This window comes from Lissotriton vulgaris, chromosome 11, assembly GCF_964263255.1.
Source record: "Lissotriton vulgaris chromosome 11, aLisVul1.2, whole genome shotgun sequence".
NCBI lineage: Eukaryota > Metazoa > Chordata > Amphibia > Caudata > Salamandridae > Lissotriton > Lissotriton vulgaris.
In genome coordinates, this window is record NC_141699.1 from 108,117,414 (window position 1) to 108,137,556 (window position 20,143).

At 52.2% G+C, this 20,143-nt stretch overlaps 1 protein-coding gene across 1 annotated transcript in view; it reads right to left on the reverse strand.

Annotated features, from left to right (window-relative positions):
• The window catches only part of YWHAH (tyrosine 3-monooxygenase/tryptophan 5-monooxygenase activation protein eta), a 35,461-nt gene extending 15,634 nt beyond the window's left edge, over nucleotides 1-19,827 (reverse strand). Inside the window, exon 1 of the mRNA XM_086942806.1 lies at nucleotides 19,199-19,827. Within this exon, the coding sequence (XP_086798932.1) occupies nucleotides 19,199-19,285 (87 nt within the window). The 5' untranslated portion in view covers nucleotides 19,286-19,827. The remainder of the gene's footprint in view (nucleotides 1-19,198) is intronic.
• Nucleotides 19,828-20,143: the final 316 nt, after the last annotated feature.

Here is a 20,143-nt window from a genome sequence, read left to right on the forward strand (position 1 = left end):
AAGTGCAGGGGCTCCGGATCGACATGAGCTGGTGAGGAGGGAGAACTGCCCCCCCCCCCCCCCTCTCCGGGGAAGACTCGCTATCACTGGGAGGGTTTGGTGTTGTTTAATGACAGCCTCCAGTTATCAGCCATTGAAATGCATCCTAATGAACACTCCATTTTCTGTTTCACGGCCGCCTCTGGCGATAGACACCCACTGACTTCATATCAGTCATCAGCCACAGTTATCCTCCGTACTACCCGACCCTCGAGTCACCAACCCCACGACCCAGAACCTAACAGGTATTTAGTCCAGGTTACTTGTGCCCCTAACACCCCCACCTGAGATTAACAACCCTGATTACCCATTGATAACTAATACCCTGCCCACTTCCTGGTAAGCAGTACCTGACCCTCGATTCACCACCCCATGGCACAGTACCTAACAGCCTTTCGTTTTTGTGAGCCCGATTGTATCTGCAACTTGTTGATATGTCAATTCCACCAGGAGTACCTATAAGAATCATTCCTTATTTAACTTTCTTCGTTCTAATGTAAAGCGCTCTGACACCTCTGGATAAAATAAATAACAGCCATTTACTCCCGATAACTAGTGCCCGCCCCCCTCCTCCACCAGTCTGCATCCAACACCCTACGAGCAGGGACATCTCTTGTCAATAAGACTGGGGGTGCAAACTTCAGATTTCTCAATAATCAAGCTGAGGGAGACTTAAATGAGACTGAAAAAAAAAAAAAAAAAAAAAGAGGGCAGATTGTTAATGGCATTTTTAAAAAAATCCAACCAATCCGCATTTTGTAAGGCTTTCAAAACAGACAGTGAAAGTGTGTTAGTGTGCCCATGTAAAAATCCCAGGTGACTTCCGATAGACACTTCTCCATACCCGTCTGGAAGCACCTGTAGCTCCGAGGCTTCCACCCATGCAGATGTTGTGTGAATGCAATGTGCCACTTAGAACGGTATCTGCTAGTGTTATTTATCGAAGAAGAAACAGTTTTAGAGAGCATATTTAATATCTTGTTAAAAAAAATTACAGAGCTTTTCGCCGTTAGGTCGATTTGGCAACTAATATGGTACGGTCACTGATATCTATAGGGGGCACAAGTGGACGAAATATTGAATCAAGCAAATAAGGCTTTTTATCAACACCACATGAGGCAGGTTTACAATAAACACTGGAATGAATTACTCTCCAGGCTTGGGTTGAAAAAGTGTCATATGCAATTAAGCATTTTTTCAGTTTCTGAAAGACTATCATAGTCCATACTCCCTCTCTCCCCCCCACGCTCCATCTTCCTTCCTTCCTTTTTTTCTCTTTTCTACCTGCGTTTCTTTCTTAAATATATAACTATGTGCGTGTGTCATTTCATAATTTATATTATCTTTATGAATCAAGCTATGTATTTTTTCATATATGCACATATATAGGGTTACCAAATATGTGTGCGTGCATGCGATTGCATCATGTCATTATGCATCCCAGGAAAAGAGAGCATATATTCCCTGCCCGTGGCTGTTTGCTTCCCTGCCCCCCCCTGGCTGTGCTTGCTTCCCTGCCCTTCCTGGCTGTACTTGCTCCCCTCGCTGTGCTTGCTCCCCTGCCCCCTGACTGTGCTTGCTCCCCTGCCCCCTGACTGTGCTTGCTCCCCTGCCCCCTGACTGTGCTTGCTCCCCTGCCCCCCCTCGCTGTGCTTGCTCCCCTGCCCCCCCCTCGCTGTGCTTGCTCCCCTGCCCCCTCGCTGTGCTTGCTCCCCTGCCCCCCCTGGCTGTGCTTGCTCCGATGCGCCCCCCCTCGCTGTGCTTGCTCCCCTGCGCCCCCCCTCGCTGTGCTTGCTCCCCTGCCCCCCCTGGCTGTGCTTGCTCCCCTGCCCCCCCTGGCTGTGCTTGCTCCCCTGCCCCCCCTGGCTGTGCTTGCTCCCCTGCCCCCCTGGCTGTGCTTGCTCCCCTGCCCCCCCTGGCTGTGCTCGGAGTGTGTGTGTGGGGGGGGCTCGGAGTGTGTGTGTGGGGGGGGCTCGGAGTGTGTGTGTGGGGGGGCTCGGAGTGTGTGTGTGGGGGGGGCTCGGAGTGTGTGTGTGGGGGGGCTCGGAGTGTGTGTGTGGGGGGGGCTCGGAGTGTGTGTGTGGGGGGGGCTCGGAGTGTGTGTGTGGGGGGGGGCTCGGAGTGTGTGTGGGGGGGGGCTCGGAGTGTGTGTGTGGGGGGGGCTCGGAGTGTGTGTGTGTGGGGGGCTCGGAGTGTGTGTGGGGGGGGCTCGGAGTGTGTGTGGGGGGGGCTCGGAGTGTGTGTGGGGGGGCTCGGAGTGTGTGTGGGGGGCGGGCTCTGAGTGTGTGTGTGGGGCGGGCTCTGAGTGCGTGGAAGCGAGCCAGAAAGAGAGAGAGAGAGAGAGAGAGAGCGAGCCAGAAAGAGAGAGCAAGCGAGCCAGAAAGAGAGAGAGAGCGAGCGAGCCAGAAAGAGAGAGAGAGAGAGAGAGAGCGAGCCAGAAAGAGAGAGAGAGAGAGAGCGAGCCAGAAAGAGAGAGAGAGAGAGAGCGAGCCAGAAAGAGAGAGAGAGAGAGAGCGAGCCAGAAAGAGAGAGCAAGCAAGCCAGAAAGAGAGAGAGCAAGCGAGCCAGAAAGAGAGAGAGCAAGCGAGCCAGAAAGAGAGAGAGCAAGCGAGCCAGAAAGAGAGAGAGCAAGCGAGCCAGAAAGAGAGAGAGCAAGCGAGCCAGAAAGAGAGAGAGCAAGCGAGCCAGAAAGAGAGAGAGCAAGCGAGCCAGAAAGAGAGAGAGCAAGCGAGCCAGAAAGAGAGAGCAAGCGAGCCAGAAAGAGAGAGAGCGAGCGAGCCAGAAAGAGAGAGAGCGAGCGAGCGAGAAAGAGAGAGAGCGAGCCAGAAAGAGAGAGAGTGCGCGAGCGAGAGAGAGAGAGAGAGAGAGAGAGAGAGAGAGAGAGAGAGAGAGAGAGAGAGAGAGAGCCAGCGAGCCAGAAAGAGAGCAAGCGAGCCAGAAAGAGAGAGCAAGCGAGCCAGAAAGAGAGAGAGAGAGAGAGAGAGAGAGAGAGAGAGAGAGAGAGAGCCAGAAAGGGAGAGAGAGAGCCAGAAAGGGAGAGAGAGAGAGAGCCAGAAAGAGAGAGAGAGAGCAAGCCAGAAAGAGAGCGAGAGAGCAAGCGAGCCAGAAAGAGAGCGAGCCAGAAGGAGAGCAAGCGAGCGAGCCAGAAAGAGAGCAAGCGAGCGAGCCAGAAAGAGAGCAAGCGAGCGAGCCAGAAAGAGAGCGAGCGAGCGAGCCAGAAAGAGAGAGAGCGAGCGAGCCAGAAAGAGAGAGAGCGAGCAAACCAGAAAGAGAGAGAGCGAGCAAACCAGAAAGAGAGAGAGCGAGCAAACCAGAAAGAGAGAGAGAGAGCAAACCAGAAAGAGAGAGAGCGAGCAAACCAGAAAGAGAGAGAGCGAGCAAACCAGAAAGAGAGCGAGCAAACCAGAAAGAGAGCGAGCAAACCAGAAAGAGAGCGAGCAAACCAGAAAGAGAGGGAGAGCGAGCAAACCAGAAAGAGAGAGAGAGCGAGCAAACCAGAAAGAGAGAGAGAGCGAGCAAACCAGAAAGAGAGAGAGAGCGAGCAAACCAGAAAGAGAGAGAGCGAGCAAACCAGAAAGAGAGAGAGCGAGCAAACCAGAAAGAGAGCGAGAGAGCAAACCAGAAAGAGAGCGAGCAAACCAGAAAGAGAGCGAGCAAACCAGAAAGAGAGCGAGCAAACCAGAAAGAGAGCGAGCAAACCAGAAAGAGAGGGAGAGCGAGCAAACCAGAAAGAGAGAGAGAGCGAGCAAACCAGAAAGAGAGAGAGAGCGAGCAAACCAGAAAGAGAGAGAGCGAGCAAACCAGAAAGAGAGAGAGCGAGCAAACCAGAAAGAGAGCGAGCGAGCAAACCAGAAAGAGAGCGAGCAAACCAGAAAGAGAGCGAGCAAACCAGAAAGAGAGCGAGCAAACCAGAAAGAGAGCGAGCAAACCAGAAAGAGAGGGAGAGCGAGCAAACCAGAAAGAGAGAGAGAGCGAGCAAACCAGAAAGAGAGAGAGAGCGAGCAAACCAGAAAGAGAGAGAGAGCGAGCAAACCAGAAAGAGAGAGAGCGAGCAAACCAGAAAGAGAGTGCGAGCGAGCCAGGAAGCGAGCCAGAAAGAGAGAGTCCTATATCAAGGGCGGCTCTGGAACGATCAGGAGTTGTATCCTGGATTACGAGAGTCCTGCTGACCTGGTCGCGGCTCCCCCTTTTGCAACCAACGAGACCCCGAGCCCTGCTGATTAGTTTGCGGCTCCTTTGCAACCGAGAAGATCACCGAGCCCTGCTGTCGCGGCTCCCCTGCTACCTTGAGCTCTGCTGATTCTATCGCGGCTCGAGAGACTACTCTGGTCCGGCTGGACCCAAGAGCAGTCCGTATCCCCCAGCTCGAGAGCTGTGCGCCGGATACCCTCAACTTTTGAGACTGTCCCGCTACCCTATCCCGACCAAGACTCTTCGAGCTCCGGCTCACCTGTACTGAGAATCTGCGGATCATAAAGATCCATTTTTATTTGAAGAGATAAAGAATACGTTCTCTTAAAATCTTCAGTGTGGTGTCGCTCTGTTGAAGTAGTGCTAGCGCAGCGCGTACGATTCTAGATTAGAGATCCTCAACCTCAGGGTCTTCCGCCAGTGCTCGGCTGTATTCCTAAGAGGTGGGTCCCAGGGTGGTCAGGTGCGAAATCTGTCCCCTCCTGAGATCGGGCCTCTAACAATGGTGGCAAGCGACAGGATCCGAGTCCGTAAATCTAGATATCGTACAGTAAGCGGCTGACGCACTACCGAACAGAGATGGCAGAGAAAAATACCAAGGGTGCCACTGAGAGTGATGCAAGCACCACGTTCCTTCCGGAACGATTAGAAGATTACACGCACAGAGAATTGAAGGAATTTTGCAAGGAGCGAGGAATCGCTACCACAGGCCTGAATACGAAAGAAGATATGCAGAAAGCTCTACAAACTTGGGTTGAGTCCGAAGAAAACCTTCCCCCGTCAGGAGGAGAACAGAACAGCCGATCGACCCCGAACCCAACCCAAGAGGAGGCAGCAGCACTCCCGGACGGGGGCCTTTCCCCCGAGAACTAGCGGACCGAGAAAGGACCCGCAATCATGAACTTGAATTGGCCAAACTCAAAACTGAGTGTGAACTGAAGCTAGCAGAAAAGAGACTAGTGGTGGAACAACTACGAGTCCAAGGAGAGTTGGAGGAAAAGAAGCTCCAACGAGAACATGAAGACAAGAGACTCCAGCTGGAGCACGAGCGCGGCCTGAAGGAGATCGAGCTCAAGGCCCGGAGCGAAGAGAATCACACCTTGAGGAGCCGGGAAGCGGTCCCCCCGATAGAACCAAAAGGTCCAGATCCCCAAGGATGTGGTGAGAGAATATTATAAGAACGATGATATCCAGCAATGGTTTAAAGCCTACGAAGTCGCCATGACCTCCCACCGAGTTCCGCAGAAAGATTGGGGAGCTGGGCTGTGGGGCCGATTCCTGAGCGAGGGGAGAGACACCCTACTCGACCTACCATCATCTATGCAGACTTCCTACAGCCACATGAAGGAGGCCCTGCTGACGAGATATGGCCTCACTTCAGAAATGCACCGCCAGCGGTTCCGGGACTGCAAGAAGATTCCTGGTACTACCTGGGTGGAGTACGTCAACTTTTTCAGCAGAGCATTCGACAGGTGGGTCAAGGGCAGCAAAGTGACCACCATGGAAGAGCTAACTGACCTCATGCTCTGGGAACATCTGTCCGTGAACTGTTTTGTGGAACTCCGCCAGCATCTGCACGACAGCAAGCTTGCCGACCCAAGGAAGCTGGCCGTGGAGGCTGATCGCTGGGTGAATACCCGGGTCCCCCGGGGTCCCGTAGTAGACTCCCCCAGAAACAGTCAGGGATATCTCCCCGCCAGAGGGGTGGGGGGAACCAAGGTAGACAGAGGGATTCCCAGTCAGGACCCCAGCGTAGTCCCCCCAGAGGCCAAACCCAGACCATGCCAGCCACCGCACCAGCCACTCACGCTCCCCCGGGCACCGGGTCACTATTTCCTGTTACCGATGCCAACAAACCGGGCATTACGCCAGTGACCCCCTGTGTCCCATGGCCAGGCGACCCTCTGCAACAGCTCCCCCAGCCAGACAGGTAGCAAATGTAGCTCTAGGGGAGGAGATGGAGGACACCGAAGAGTGGGAACCCGCCGCCATGGCCCTAGTCTCCCGAGGAGATCGAGAGATGATCCCTGGGGGCCCCTTACCCGATAATACCAAGAAGTACCGACAACTAGTGGCGGTGAACGGCCACCGGGTGGAGGCTCTTCGTGACACCGGGGCAAGTATCACAGGTATCCTCAGTCACCTAGTCAGGGAGGACCAGATCATTCCGAATTCCCTATGCCCCGTATTGTCCGCTGACAACACAGAGTCTTTGCAAGATGGCCCTAGTACGGTTCGAATGGGTGGGAGTGACAGGAGAGTTACGAGTCGCTGTCAGGGCCTCCCAACCAGTAGACTGTCTCCTGGGCAACAACCAGGAAAGTTCCCCATGGAGACAAGTAGAACGTAAGACACACCTGGGCATGATGGGCCTACCCGAGTGGGTGTGCGCCACCACCCGCTCCATGTCCGCCCTACTCCCCCCATCGGGGCGGTCGACGCAGAGCCTCCCAACCACCTCCCTGAAAAAGATAGGGAAGATCGAGCTGAGCCCACCGGCCTCTCCCCAGGAGAGCCGTCCCAGACAACGAGGCCTTGCATCCCGAGGCCGCACAGCTCCCTGAGATAGATGATCTGCCCGAGTTGGCGCAGTGGAGTCACGAGGGGGGCCCCTCCCGAGAGGAGTTCTGCCGGGAGCAAGCCACTTGCCCGTCCCTGGTCGGACTCAGACGACAAGCCGCGGCCCAAGCTGTGGGCGACCAGACTGGGCCTCATTCCTTGTACTGGGAGAATGGCCTACTGTATTGTGAACAGAAGTCTGCGGAGTTAGGATCAGGTCGGGTACTCGTGGTCCCCCTACGCTTCCGAGACTTCCTCCTGGGTCTGGCCCCCGATGTACCCCTGGCGGGACACTTGGGTCAAGATAAGACCTACGATCGCCTAGTCACTCACTTTTATTGGCCCAAAATGCGAACATATGTAGAAACCCACTGTAAGTCCTGCCCCACGTGCCAGGCTAGTGGAAAGAGGGGAGGCTCACGCAAGGCTCCCCTCCAACCCTTTCCGGTCGTCAGCACCCCCTTTGAGCGGGTCGGGATAGACATAGTAGGACCCCTGGACCCCAGAACCTCCCAAGGTCACCGATTTATCCTGATGGACCACGCCACCAGGTACCCCGAAGCCATTCCCCTCCTCACCGCGACGGCCCCCGTGGTGAGCCGGGCGCTGATGGGGATTTTCTCCCGAGTAGGCTTCCCCCGCGAGGTCGTGAGTGATCGCAGCACCAACTTCATCTCGAAGTACATGATGTCCTTGTGGCAACAATGTGGAGTGTCCTACAAATTCACCACCCCGTATCATCCCCAGGGCAATGGCCTAGTGGAACGGTTTAACCGAACATTGAAGGGGATGATCATGGGCCTAGAAGAACCCCTCCGGCGCAAGTGGGATGTCCTCCTACCTTGTCTCCTGTTCGCGTACTGAGAGGTCCCCCAGAAGTCCCTGGGGTTTAGCCCATTTGAGCTGTTGTACGGGCATCCCGTTCGGGGGCCCCTTAGCCTGGTCAAGGATGGATGGGAAGCAGCCCCCCAGGAACCTCCCCCCGATGTGTTCCGCTACATTCTCACCCTCTGAAACCAGACACGGAAATTCCGAGTGCTGGCTGAAGCCAACCTCGAAGCAAGTCAGGTGGAAATGAAGCGCTGGTACGACCAGAATGCCACTCTGGTCGAGTTTCAGCCGGGCCAGCAGGTCTGGGTGATGTCCCCGGTGAAACCCTGCGCCCTCCAAGACAAATGGACAGGCCCCTTTAAGGTCGTGGAGAGGAAGAGCCAAGTGACCTACTTGGTGGACGTCCAGTCCCCTCGGAACCCCCTTCGGGTCCTCCACGTGAATCGCCTCAAGCCTCACTTCGTGCGGACGGAGTTGAGCTTGCTCTTGGCCACCGACGACAGAGCGGAAGAGGAAACTGAGCCTCTCCCTGACCTCCTGTGTGCCAAAGAAAAAGATGGCTCCGTAGACTGAGTGAACCTCTCTTCCTCCCTCACCCCTCAGCAGCGTGAGGACTACCGCCAGCTCTTGGGGCAGTTCTCAGATTTGTTCTCCCTAGTCCCCAGAATCACCGACTGGTGTGTCCACGACGTGCCAGTGCGACACCTGCATCCAGGCCGAAGTCTCAAAAATGCTCGCCCTAGGAGTGGTCGAGCCCTCCGCCAGCCCCTGGGCCAGCCCCGTGGTGCTGGTCCCGAAAGCCGCGGCCCCTGGAGCTGTCCCCGAACTTCGGTTCTGCGTGGACTACCGGGGGCTCAACGCAGTCACCCGAGCAGACGCCCATCCCATTCCCCGTGCGGATGAGCTCATTGACCGCCTGGGGTCTGCTCGCCACCCGAGTACCTTTGATCTGACCTGCGGCTACTGGCAAATTGCGCTCACAGAGGGAGCCAAGGAGCGGTCCGCCTTCTCCACCCCGGACGGGCACTATCGCTTCCGAGTGATGCCGTTCGGAATGAAAAAAGCCCCGGCCACCTTTCAGAGACTGGTGAACCGAGTCCTGGCCGGGCTGGAAGAGTTCAGCGCCGCATATCTGGACGATATTGCGGTGTTCAGTTCCCAATGGAGTGACCACCTCCGGCACCTCCGGAGGGTGTTGCTAGCCCTACGCCAGGCGGGCTTGACAGTGAAAGCCAGCAAGTGCCAGATTGGGCAGGGGTCAGTGACCTACCTAGGCCAACTGGTGGGAAGCGGGCAGGTCGCCCCGCTCCAACAGAAGATCGATGCCATCTTGGCCTGGGAACCCCAAACCGAGGTCCGAGCCTTCCTGGGCCTCACCGGCTACTACCGGAGGTTCATAAAGAACTACGGCAGCATAGTGGGTCCTCTCACAGAATTGACATCTAAAAGGCAGCTCAAGCGCGTGCACTGGACCCCTCCTGCCAAAAGGCGTTCGACGCCTTGAAGACCGCAATGTGTACTGCCCCCATACTCCGAGCCCCGGACCACTCCAAAGAGTTTGTGGTTCAGACCGACGTCTCCGAACATGGCATCGGGGCCGTACTATCCCAGCTCAATGAGGAAGGCATAGATCAGCCCATAGCATTCATCAGCAGAGACTACTGCCCCGAGAACAGAGATGGAGCACCATCGAACGAGAAGCGTTTGCAGTAGTCTGGGCTCTCAAGAAACTCCGACCCTACCTATTCGGAACCCACTTCCGAGTGCAGACAGATCATCGACCCTTACTGCGGCTCATGCAGATGAGGGGAGAACCCCAAACTGCTGCAATGGTCTATCTCCCTCCAGGGGATGGACTTCACAGTAGAACACCGCCCTGGTACCGACCACGCCAACGCTGACTGCCTCTCCAGGTTCTTCCGCCTCAGCGAGGAGAATCCCCAAGAGGATGGGTAGTTCTCCCCGACCTTCAGCTTGGGGGGGGGGGGGGGGAGCGCGTGTTGGCCCCGGCCTCGTGGCTTGGTCACCCCTGAACCAGACAGCTTCCCCAGACCGTGAACCACCCGACCCTGCCCGCCATGATACACATCCCCGACCCTGGCTTCCTGTCCTCGTCCCATATTTTCCTGACATCCGAGGCCCATGTCCCTGCACCTAAAATGGCCGCCCCGGCCCCAGCCCGACCTCGGCCGACGGCGCCATCCCCAGCCAGGTGGTAGAGTGCTCCCTGTGAGCGAGAGACGGAGGAGTAGCTTGGTCACACCTTCCACCTCCCCTCCAGAGATGAGTTTCGATCACCCATCCGGCCTCCCAGAGGGCTGGCTCCAGGCCTGCTGAGTGTCTGGGATCCCTCCAGACCCAACTTGCAAGGATGAAAGAAGCCGCCGAGGCGGAACCCCCAACAACCAGCCCCCAGGTGCTAAGACATCTGCCTGCGAGGACTCCGGACATCAAAGGAAGGGAGTCCTATATCAAGGGCGGCTCGGGAACGATCAGGAGTTGTATCCTGGATTATGAGAGTCCTGCTGACCTGGTCGCAGCTCCGCCTTTTGCAACCAACGAGACCCCGAGCCCTGCTGATTAGTTTGCGGCTCCTTTGCAACTGAGAAGATCACCGAGCCCTGCTGACGCTGTCGTGGCTCCCCTGCTACCTTGAGCCCTGCTGATTCGATCGCGGCTCGAGAGACTACTCTGGTCCGGCTGGACCCAAGAGCACTACGTATCCCCCAGCTCGAAGATTGAGAGCTGTGCGCCGGATACCCTGAACTTTTGAGACTGTCCCGCTACCCTATCCCAACCAAGACTCTTCGAGCTCCGGCTCGCCTGTACTGAGAATCTGCGGATCATAAAGATCCATTTTTATTTGAAGAGATAAAGACTAGGTTCTCTTAAAATCTTCAGTGTGGTGTCTCTGTTGAAGTAGTGCTAGCGCAGCACGTACGATTCTAGATCCTCAACCTGAGGGTCTTCCGCCAGTGCTCGGCTGTATTCCTAAGAGAGGTGGGTCCCATGGTGGTCAGGTGCGAAATCTGTCCCCTCCTGAGATCGGGCCTCTAACAGCGAGCGAGAGCGAGCGAGAGCGAGCAAGCGAGAGAGCGAGCGAGAGCGAGCGAGAACGAGCGAGAGAGCGCGAGCGAGCCAGAAAGAGAGAGCGCGAGCGAGCCAGAAAGAGAAAGCGCGAGCGAGCCAGAAAGAGAGCGCGAGCGAGCCAGAAAGAGAGAGCGCGAGCGAGCCAGAAAGAGAGAGCGCGAGCGAGCCAGAAAGAGAGAGCGCGAGCGAGCCAGAAAGAGAGAGCGCGAGCGAGCCAGAAAGAGAGAGCGCGAGCGAGCCAGAAAGAGAGAGCGCGAGCGAGCCAGAAAGAGAGAGCGCGAGCGAGCCAGAAAGAGAGAGCGCGAGCGAGCCAGAAAGAGAGAGCGCGAGCGAGCCAGAAAGAGAGCGCGAGCGAGCCAGAAAGAGAGCGCGAGCGAGCCAGAAAGAGAGAGCGCGAGCGAGCCAGAAAGAGAGACAGAGCCAGACTCCCCGGCCTCATTGTAATACACATAAAAATGGACTCCCACTTCATTAGGAGGTGTTCAAATGTTTTGGGCCTTTACGTTCATAGTGCGGGTAGTACATAAACCAACCATGCTGTCCTATTGGTCTATTCGCATGGTTTGGGTAACTCACCTCCCCCACCCCCATCTTCGCACCATAGATGAGCAGAGATCGATTTTTTGCTATTGCAGAGCATGCTGCATTTCAATTACAATTCTGCTGCATTGCTCCGGGACCATCCAGACTGACAGGTTGTTCAAAATTTAGCCTGTCGTGATACATTTGTCTGCCAGGTTACCAGAGTTTTATACTCCTGGGAAGACTATCCTAGATCAAGGACTCCTCAATGGATATAAAAGGGCAGCTACCGTTCAGGTAGTGTACTGCGAACAAACAACCTTGCTATGGTATCAAGCTGTACATGCTGTATGAGAGCTTTACTGGCTATGTGTACAGCATGAGAGTGTATACAGGGAAGAACTAAACTCCAAACCCTGTAGGATGCCCTCCCACACTAGGGGGCCACAGGAAATATTGTATAGAGCGTGTTCAGTCACTCCTTCAGAAAGGCTATAACCTTTATATGGACAATATCTATACAGGAGTAGAACTGTTCAGTGAGCTCTACAAAGCTGGCAAAGTGGCCTGCAGTACAATTAGTTGTCGCCACAGGATTCCAGCAGTAGCTTGTTTGCAAGAAGCATGTACACATCACGCGTATCTGGGAACTTGACTGGGCGCAGTCAAGTTCTCAGATAGGCGTAATGTGTACATGCTCATTACAATTCATGATGAGATCACTTCCCCATCCGTTTTGGGGGCATATGGCCCAAGTACACAAGCCCACCTGTATATTGGATTACAACAAGTACATGGGCAGAGTGGACAAGAACAACCAGGTTCTTCAGCCATATAATGCAAGTCGTAAAACTCGCACTTGGTATAGGAAACTGTTTACCCACCAGATCCAGATGGCAACATATAATACATATGTAGTTTATTATCAGACAGCCACAGGAAGAATGTGGTCTTTCCTTGACTTTTAATTGTATGTGATTGAAAGTCTCATTGCCACTGAAGACACAGCAGCCTCCACTTCATGTGTTCTGGACGATGTGGCAATGCTGTAGGAGCAACAGTTTTCTGATAAAATTCCTCTAACACCAAAATAGGAGCAACCATGCTGTTGTAAAGTGTGCTCGAAGCAGGGAAAGAGGTAGGAGAGTCGTGTTTACTGTCTCAAGTGCCCATCTGAGCCAGCCATGTGTTTGCCTACTTGATTTACAATGTATCCGATATTGACTGTGGTGGAGCTGCCATTAGGTAAACCTTTCAAGTGCATTAACGGATACCTACTGTCTGTGGACCACTACTTCACTAGACAAGCAGCCTCAGAATTTCAGTTCCTTACCTCAGGAAATCATGGTCTTTGACACCATTATCGGCCCTCAGAACGTGGTAGGTGTTCTGTACACCGATTGACAAGTGCATTATAGTCCCCACATTGCACATACTGGTGGACAGACCATGCACCACATTGTCAAGGAGTACCCTATTTGGCAAACTTTTAGAAGCATAACTAGATTTTGAAGTGCCTGTTAGTAAACGCATGTATACTTCACAAGGACCACCCTGATTGCCACCGAGATCCTGAGTATGCGTATTAAGTCAAAACAAATATCCAATGGAACTTATTCACCAACATTTCTACTTGCTTTGAAAGTGGGCAAACTCAATAACTTGCATCATAACCATGTTATTGAAAAGGAGTACAGGACGCAATATCTTGCATGATAATTGTTTGCAAACATTTAGTTAGTATAAGATGTGAAAACAATCATACAAGATAAGGTGCCCTGTACCCTTTTTCAATAACACTGGGTACAATGCAAGTTAGTAATTGAGTTGTCACTCTGTCAAAGTAAAAGTGTTGGTGAATGAGTGGCACAGTGACTTTGTTTGGCTTATTACTTTAGGGATCTTAGGCAATATTCCCCCAGCATGTTTGCCTTATTTTCAATGGGAGATATGCTCGCTCAGTTCGAGGAATGACTTTCTATCTTATTCAGACACTTTCTCCCCCCCCCCGCCCGCCCAACTTGTATCCACAAACTGGAACAGGTTGGATTTAGCATAGCGAGTGCATTGATAATTTTTTCAAGGTCATCATCAGGACAAAGCAATTGTTAAAAAAGCATCCGATCAAACATATTTAGTGTATTTCAAAATAACCATTCTCAGGAGGAATGTAAAAGGGTACTTCATAGAAACTGCATCATTAGTCCAAAAGAAAGATTAAATCACATACCAGCAGCACAAGTCTCAAATTAAATGCCAGTGGGGTTATATACAATGTTTCAGAGCACAAAGCACCTGAAAGCAGTTGAACAAATCAACCCTGTCTGCATCTCGCTCCCTGTCAATACAGTTTTTTTTATCTCATTGATTTTTATGAATTCGCACATGTACATGTTACACTTCTTTATGTATTAATTCGAGATGTAGTACATATAGCATTGGCAGAGCGTTAATAAAGTACAGTTACAGTATAGTGGGTGTTTTAGTTTTAAACCATATTACATGCATTCGATGTGCCTTGACTTCGAGCCTTAGGGCATCATCATCATTTAGTTAACATTCGTCATTGCTTACTATGCACTGCAGGCAGTTGGTTTTTGCTTACATGTACGACGGGGAAGGTACAGGTTAGTGCAAGTGTCCGATCAATCTTTGCAGATGTATCAACCAAAGACAGAACAAGTAAAAACATTTAGAACAATTAAAACATTAGTTCAGCCAGTGTTACCCCTCCCGCTTCCCTACCGAAATCTACATAGTGTCTCTTCGCCAATTCACTACTCGCTCCCTCCCCATCTTTGCGTGCGTGCTTGCGCATTAACTCTGCCAGTATACAACTAGTGACTGAGTGTTGTGGCGTCTACCCGGACATAGCATTAGTTTATGGTACCCACCCACAGGTCATTCAGCAGTGGGATCCCCTTCATCCGTGTTCGCGCTCTGCTGTAATTCAGTTAAAAGTGCATCCCAATATGTTGCGATGGGAACCTGGCGGAGCCCCATGGTTTCCTCACGCCTGACGGTGAGGCATTCTGCTTTGGACCACACCAGCATTGAGTTGTGCCACGCCCATTCATGTGGTGGTGGTGGTCTGGTGCTTTCCACCTTTAAGTTATCATCCTCTTGGCGACTACCTGTCTATACAGTATTGACGGGGAGCAAGATGCAGACTGGATTGATTTGTTCGGGTGCACTGTGCCCCGAAAAAAATTGTACCTTACCCTACACCGGCACTGATTTTTTCATAACTGCTATCTCTGTATATAAACAATATGTATTTGTATTCATTTCTAAGATGGGTACCTCTAACACTTTTTTGGTTTAGATCTTCTGTGTTTTCGTACATTAAAGGTTTTTTTTTTTTTATTACAGACACTTAATATTTTTCTCTAACCTTTGTAGCTATAATATTGCTTATTTACTCCAGGTTTGGGAAATAAGATTGCCCGTGTTTGTTGCAATCTCTACCATAAAAGCAAAAGCAAAAAGAATAGATGGACAGAATGTTGAACAATGTCCAACATTCACCCCGGTACAGAGATCTGGGTTTAAACTATTGTGCTCACCACGCCACCCCAGTTTGGACCGAGCCATATGCAATCGGTTTTGACCCTGCTCCTCAAGGGAAAAGTCCAGCCTGAACTGCCAGGCCAGGTTCTCCCCGGACCAGAAAACAAGCATCCTAAGACCGGTTTCAGGGTTTCATCCCTCATCAGCCAGGCTAGCTTAACCCCTTCGAGGCTGATGACTAGCTCAGCTCGTCATCAGCCACGGGGGGCGTGTGCGGATGACGAGCTGAGCTCGTCATCTTACGCGGCTTTTAGAAAAAAGCCACGTAGGGGAAAAATAACCGCTCCAGCGATGCGGTTAACTCCAGGGGCATTGAGTGCGCGGGGCCCACTCCGGTGACAAATGGAAAAAACACTTGATGTACAGAATATTGAACAATGTCAAATAACCATAGCAGTACGTAGATCTGGGCCTAAATCCATCCTTTTTTGCTCCCCATGCCATTCCAGTTTAAACCCAGCCATATGCAAAATCAGTCTTGTCCAGATTCCCCCTGGGAAAAACTGCCAGGGCAGGTTCTCCACGGACAGGAAAAGTAGAAAATCACTATTCTGACCCAGTTTTTTTACACTGCACAATCAATGGTGGTGAAAACATCTAGCCAGGTCTCAGCCCACTGTTGGAAAGTGTCTATTCCACCTCAGTACCTGAAGCTGAACTTCTGTCACAGACCAGATTTTGCTGATCTCCAGCTGTCCTCCCCAGCCTAGCAGGGACACACCCGTCAGCTCTGGTTAAGGAAGGGAGATGGTTCAGCCACTGAACGAGTTACAGTTGAGCAGCTAAAACTGAAGATCTTGTGCAGTCTCCTCAGAAACTTGAAGATGCAACAAATTCCAATGGTGCTACGCTCAGACTTCAGATCCCTTTGCAGAGCCTGTATAGGCCACCTGGCATAACAGCCTGAATGTCCTTGCCTCGTCGTGACATGGGAAGGAACCTTAACAGCATGGTGTCCAGAATAGCTCCTATAAAATGGAAGCATCTGCAAAGGAGTCAGCCGTGACTGATCATCGACTGAGAACCACAATGAGATCACAATTCAACAGTTTCATGGTCTACAACTTATTGCTGCAAGACATCCAACAGCCAGTCAGTATCCCTAACGTCCTAAGATGGGCAGCAACCACTGCCACCACTTTCACAAACACCCGAGGGGCACTAGTAAGGCCAAAAGACAGCACTGCAAAATGAAAATACCCCTGGCTTACCTTGAACCACAGGTTATGTCTGCAGGACTAGAGGACTGGCACATGAAATCACATTTCCTGCAGTTCAAAGTAAATCATCCAGCCATTTGGAACCAGGGAAAACAGAACTTGGACAAGTATGAGCATTTTTAATGTGTCTTTTGAGAAGGAAGGTGTTCAAAGGGCGAAGATATAAAACTAGTCCTTTGGCACAAGGAAATAGCGATACTAACCATGTGCCTCTATTTTTTATGTAAACACCCTCCCAATGGTCCCTTTTGCAATCAGAACCTACACCTCTTGTAGCAACACAAGTGCTCCTTGGAAAACCACTCTGGGATGGGAGGAAACTAGGGTGGGTCAAAGGGGTTCATTAACCACGAATCGGTGGGGGGAGCATGACAAGGCCATATAAATACTAATCATCGCAATTAGGGGTGGTGGGGCTAAATCATCCCCCATCATCATAGTCATATGATGACAAACTTATAAGATTCAGAGAGAAAAAGATGGGGAGGGAGATTCTGAGGAAAGTTTGGTGGTAGACTAGTGTTGGGAACCCAGTGGGCTGGAGTGGAGTCAAGGCATGACCTTGGTTCGGATCGAGGCAGATTTGATTCAAACACTGGGTTTGGTTAGAGCCTGACCTCCGGACTGGCTTTAAAAAACGTATTAGACCATGTATTAGAATTAAAGTCAGCACTTAAGTTTGTGTAAACCCAGAAGAAATTTCTAGGGGCTGATACAGAACTGAGGAAAGATCCTCCGGAAGCAGCCTGACAAGCGGTCCTTAAGAGACACTAAACTGAGCAACAAAAGTGCCAAAAAAATTCAGTACATCCTTCTACGGGGCGTATACAACATGATGTGCTGAAGAAAACTCTGTTTTGGTGCCTAACACGGCACACACTGGCTCGCGCTCAGCTTTGGAGCAAGGTGCTTCTTGCAACTTATCGTTTGGTCGCTGACCTATTATACTTGTAGTGGACAACAATCTGTTAGCACTATATGTTCTTGACCTGAACCCTGGAATAAGACAAATCCTCTTTCCCTGTGCCCATTGGCCCACACTATTTTGAGGATCTGATGTACGAGCCTATTGTGGTTGCATTCTCGTCTCTACATTGGCTTATACTTTGAGGATCAGGGTGACTTTCAGCAGATCTAAAATTCTATGCCCGGATGAAGCCTTTGTAGGTGAAACGCATTGGCTGCGTTGTTTGTTCGATACACTCAGTAACAAAGAAAAGAATCTACCAGTGTTCAAAATTCCTTGAGCCAGTGCTTCTTTGTGGAATAATTTGTCTTGAATGCCTCTCTTTCGTAAAAATGTTATGGGGCTCCGACCTGCTGCAAAACCGGTCCTAGGATGCTTGTTTCCAGTCCAGGGATGGCCTGGCAGTTCGGGCTGCACTGTTCCCATTGGGCGCAGGGTCAAGTCTGATTTGCATATGGCTGGTTCCATACTGGAATGACACAGTGAGCAAAAAAAAAACCGATAGAGTTAGGCCCAGATCTCTGCACTGAGGTGAATGTATGACATTGTTCTGCATTCTGTCCATCAATTGTTCTTTTTGCACTTGCAGTTACCTGTGGCCAGAGAAACTCATGGCACAACTGGACCAGTTGTGGGAATCTGCTTCCCAACTAGAAACCAGGAGAGAAGTTGATTGGCACCTTGATGTTCTTTCAACTTCTCTTTGGCCAGAGGAGTGGAGCAGGGTTGAGCCCAGCTTCAATGACTAACGCTGCTTCTTCGACCAGATTCAATGTCTTACGCTGCTTCTTCAACTTGGAGTTGGACTTACTGGGCGACTTCAACCACAAAGAAGACCTGTCGCGGAAACAGGTCCGCAACCCTGACTTTAAGTGGGATGTATATTAAGGTCCATGACTTATTTTGGTGTTTTGAGACAGCTTTACGTAATGATCCCAGATCACCTTGAAGTGAAAAAGAGCACATTCTTTGCACGACATGGGGGTTGGGCCAGAGTCCAAACACCAGACGGGGTTCTTGGCTGTTATGGTGCGTTTGAACCCGGTAGTCTTCTGTGGGTACATTGTTCCCTTGCACATTGAAAAAAAAATGTAAAGTGTTTGTCAGCCGCCAGAAAGGGGAGTGGCACTTTCGAACCACACGTCCACTCTTACTACCGGGTGGAAGAAGGCCAACATACATCTGCACTCCACCACCTGGTGACGCACTGCTGTCAAATAGTCCAGGTCCAGCCTGTTGGATAGATTTTTCTTAAGGTTGACGAATCTGAAATCAGAAGTATCCATCAGTGATGTACCGGATCCAGAATGTTCTCTACGTTTAACATAGTAACCTTATTTCTAGGCAGAAAGCAATGCATTAAGATGAGCTCTACTTTCAAGCTAAGGGTCGAGCAGTCCACACGCAGGAACAGTTATAGTACTGATGCGCTATCTTTAAGCATAGCAGTTCCACCTGCAAAGATCGTATCAGCAAGGAAAACAGCATGAGACTACATAAGAACTCAATTCCTGGGTGGGGGTATCTTTCCTGGAGTCACACGGAAGGGCAGGGCCTGCACGGAGTACAAATTTGGAACAGGGATGTGGTGTACCTTGCATGTGATCCACAATAGACGCCGGTGAACTTTGGGAAAGACGATACAGAACACCTACATGTGGATTCAAGGGCAGGCGTGCAATTATTTTTGTACAAAGAATGCTAAAAATCGAATAATTCCTTCCTTCTACAATTTTAACAGCAAACCCACACAGACGAATGCAACTCAACTCACATTCGTGCGTTGATCAGCCTACCAATCCTATGGTATCTTTTAACCGAACTCTTACTGAAGTCTGCCCCACCTCCCCTGACAGCTCACACCCTCCTGACCCCCACTCTCCCCGGACGTGACCTCCAACAACCTGGTTGCCCACACGCCCCTTACTGGCCCCGGCACGCCCTCTCCCAGTTGTCACTTCCCTCTCAGGTCCCACGCTCCGGTTAACCTCGCGGTCTCTTCAACCCACACCCTATAACTTTCATTCTACCGCTACAGCTCCCACCCCCGCGCACTCTTTTCCCATCGTGCCCCCCAGCCGCCCCTGTCACCCTGGTAACTGGACATTCCACAGCTGTCTACCAACTGACACCTCCCAACATCCACACAGCGACCCACACAGCTCAGATCTGTATTCCACTCATCACTCACGGTTGCCCCAGGACTTACCGCTTTCATGGCCGCCGCCATGTCATCGTATCTCTCTGCCTGCTCGGCCAGCCGGGCTCGCTGCAGGAGCTGCTCTCTGTCGCCCATGGTGCGTGGCGGGTGGTCTCGGGGAGTCTGAGAAGCGCCTTTCCAGTCACCGACAGGGATGGGCGCGCCCTTGGCAGGAGCGGCCCCAAGCCTTGACCGTTAGTTACTCTGCGTAACTCGCAGGCGCGCGCCCCGCCCGGCTTGCTGGCTGGGTTTGTCCGCGCGACACCCGCCCTTGTCTGTCTGGCTCGCGCGCTCCGTCCAACTGCCGCCTAGCGCTGCACTTGTACCTGCCCTCGAGGTGGCCCGCGCGCTCCCCCTTGGCGGAAGCTTGCGACTGCGGCACACGCCCTCTCACGCCCTAGACCCTGCCTCTCTGGCTGCGGCTCGCGCCCTGTTCCCGCGCTTCCACTGCGGCTCGGCTCGCTGTCTATGTCAGCGGCTGCCTGTGGCACGCGCTGTTCGTGGATGTCCCTCTGTTTGGTGGCCGCTCGTGCCTAGCTAATACATCTATCCTTATGCCTTAGCCGTACGCTGCCGCAGCTCGCACCAGTGCTGCTGCTCCTGCTGCTGCCTATCTGGCGCATGCGCTGTGTGTGTGTAAGAAAGGCGGGGGCAACGTGGGGAGAGGGCGGCCCCTGCGTTCTATTTCAAGGTGACGTCATGTACTATAAATAGCCACCCAGCGAGCGTGCGCGCTGAGGCTGCTGCATTGCACTGCTGCAAAGGAGGGAGAGGTGGGGGTGGAAAAGGGCAGCTAAGGACCTGGGGAGGTTTTCGGGAAGGGGTGCATGGGGAGTCAAGGGGATGGGTATAGTGTGGGGGCAAAAGGACGGGTGCCAGGTGGATACTTGGGGTTTGAGTCAGGGTCGGATTGGGATTGTAATTAGGCCCGGGCAGTCACAAAAAACGTGTCCA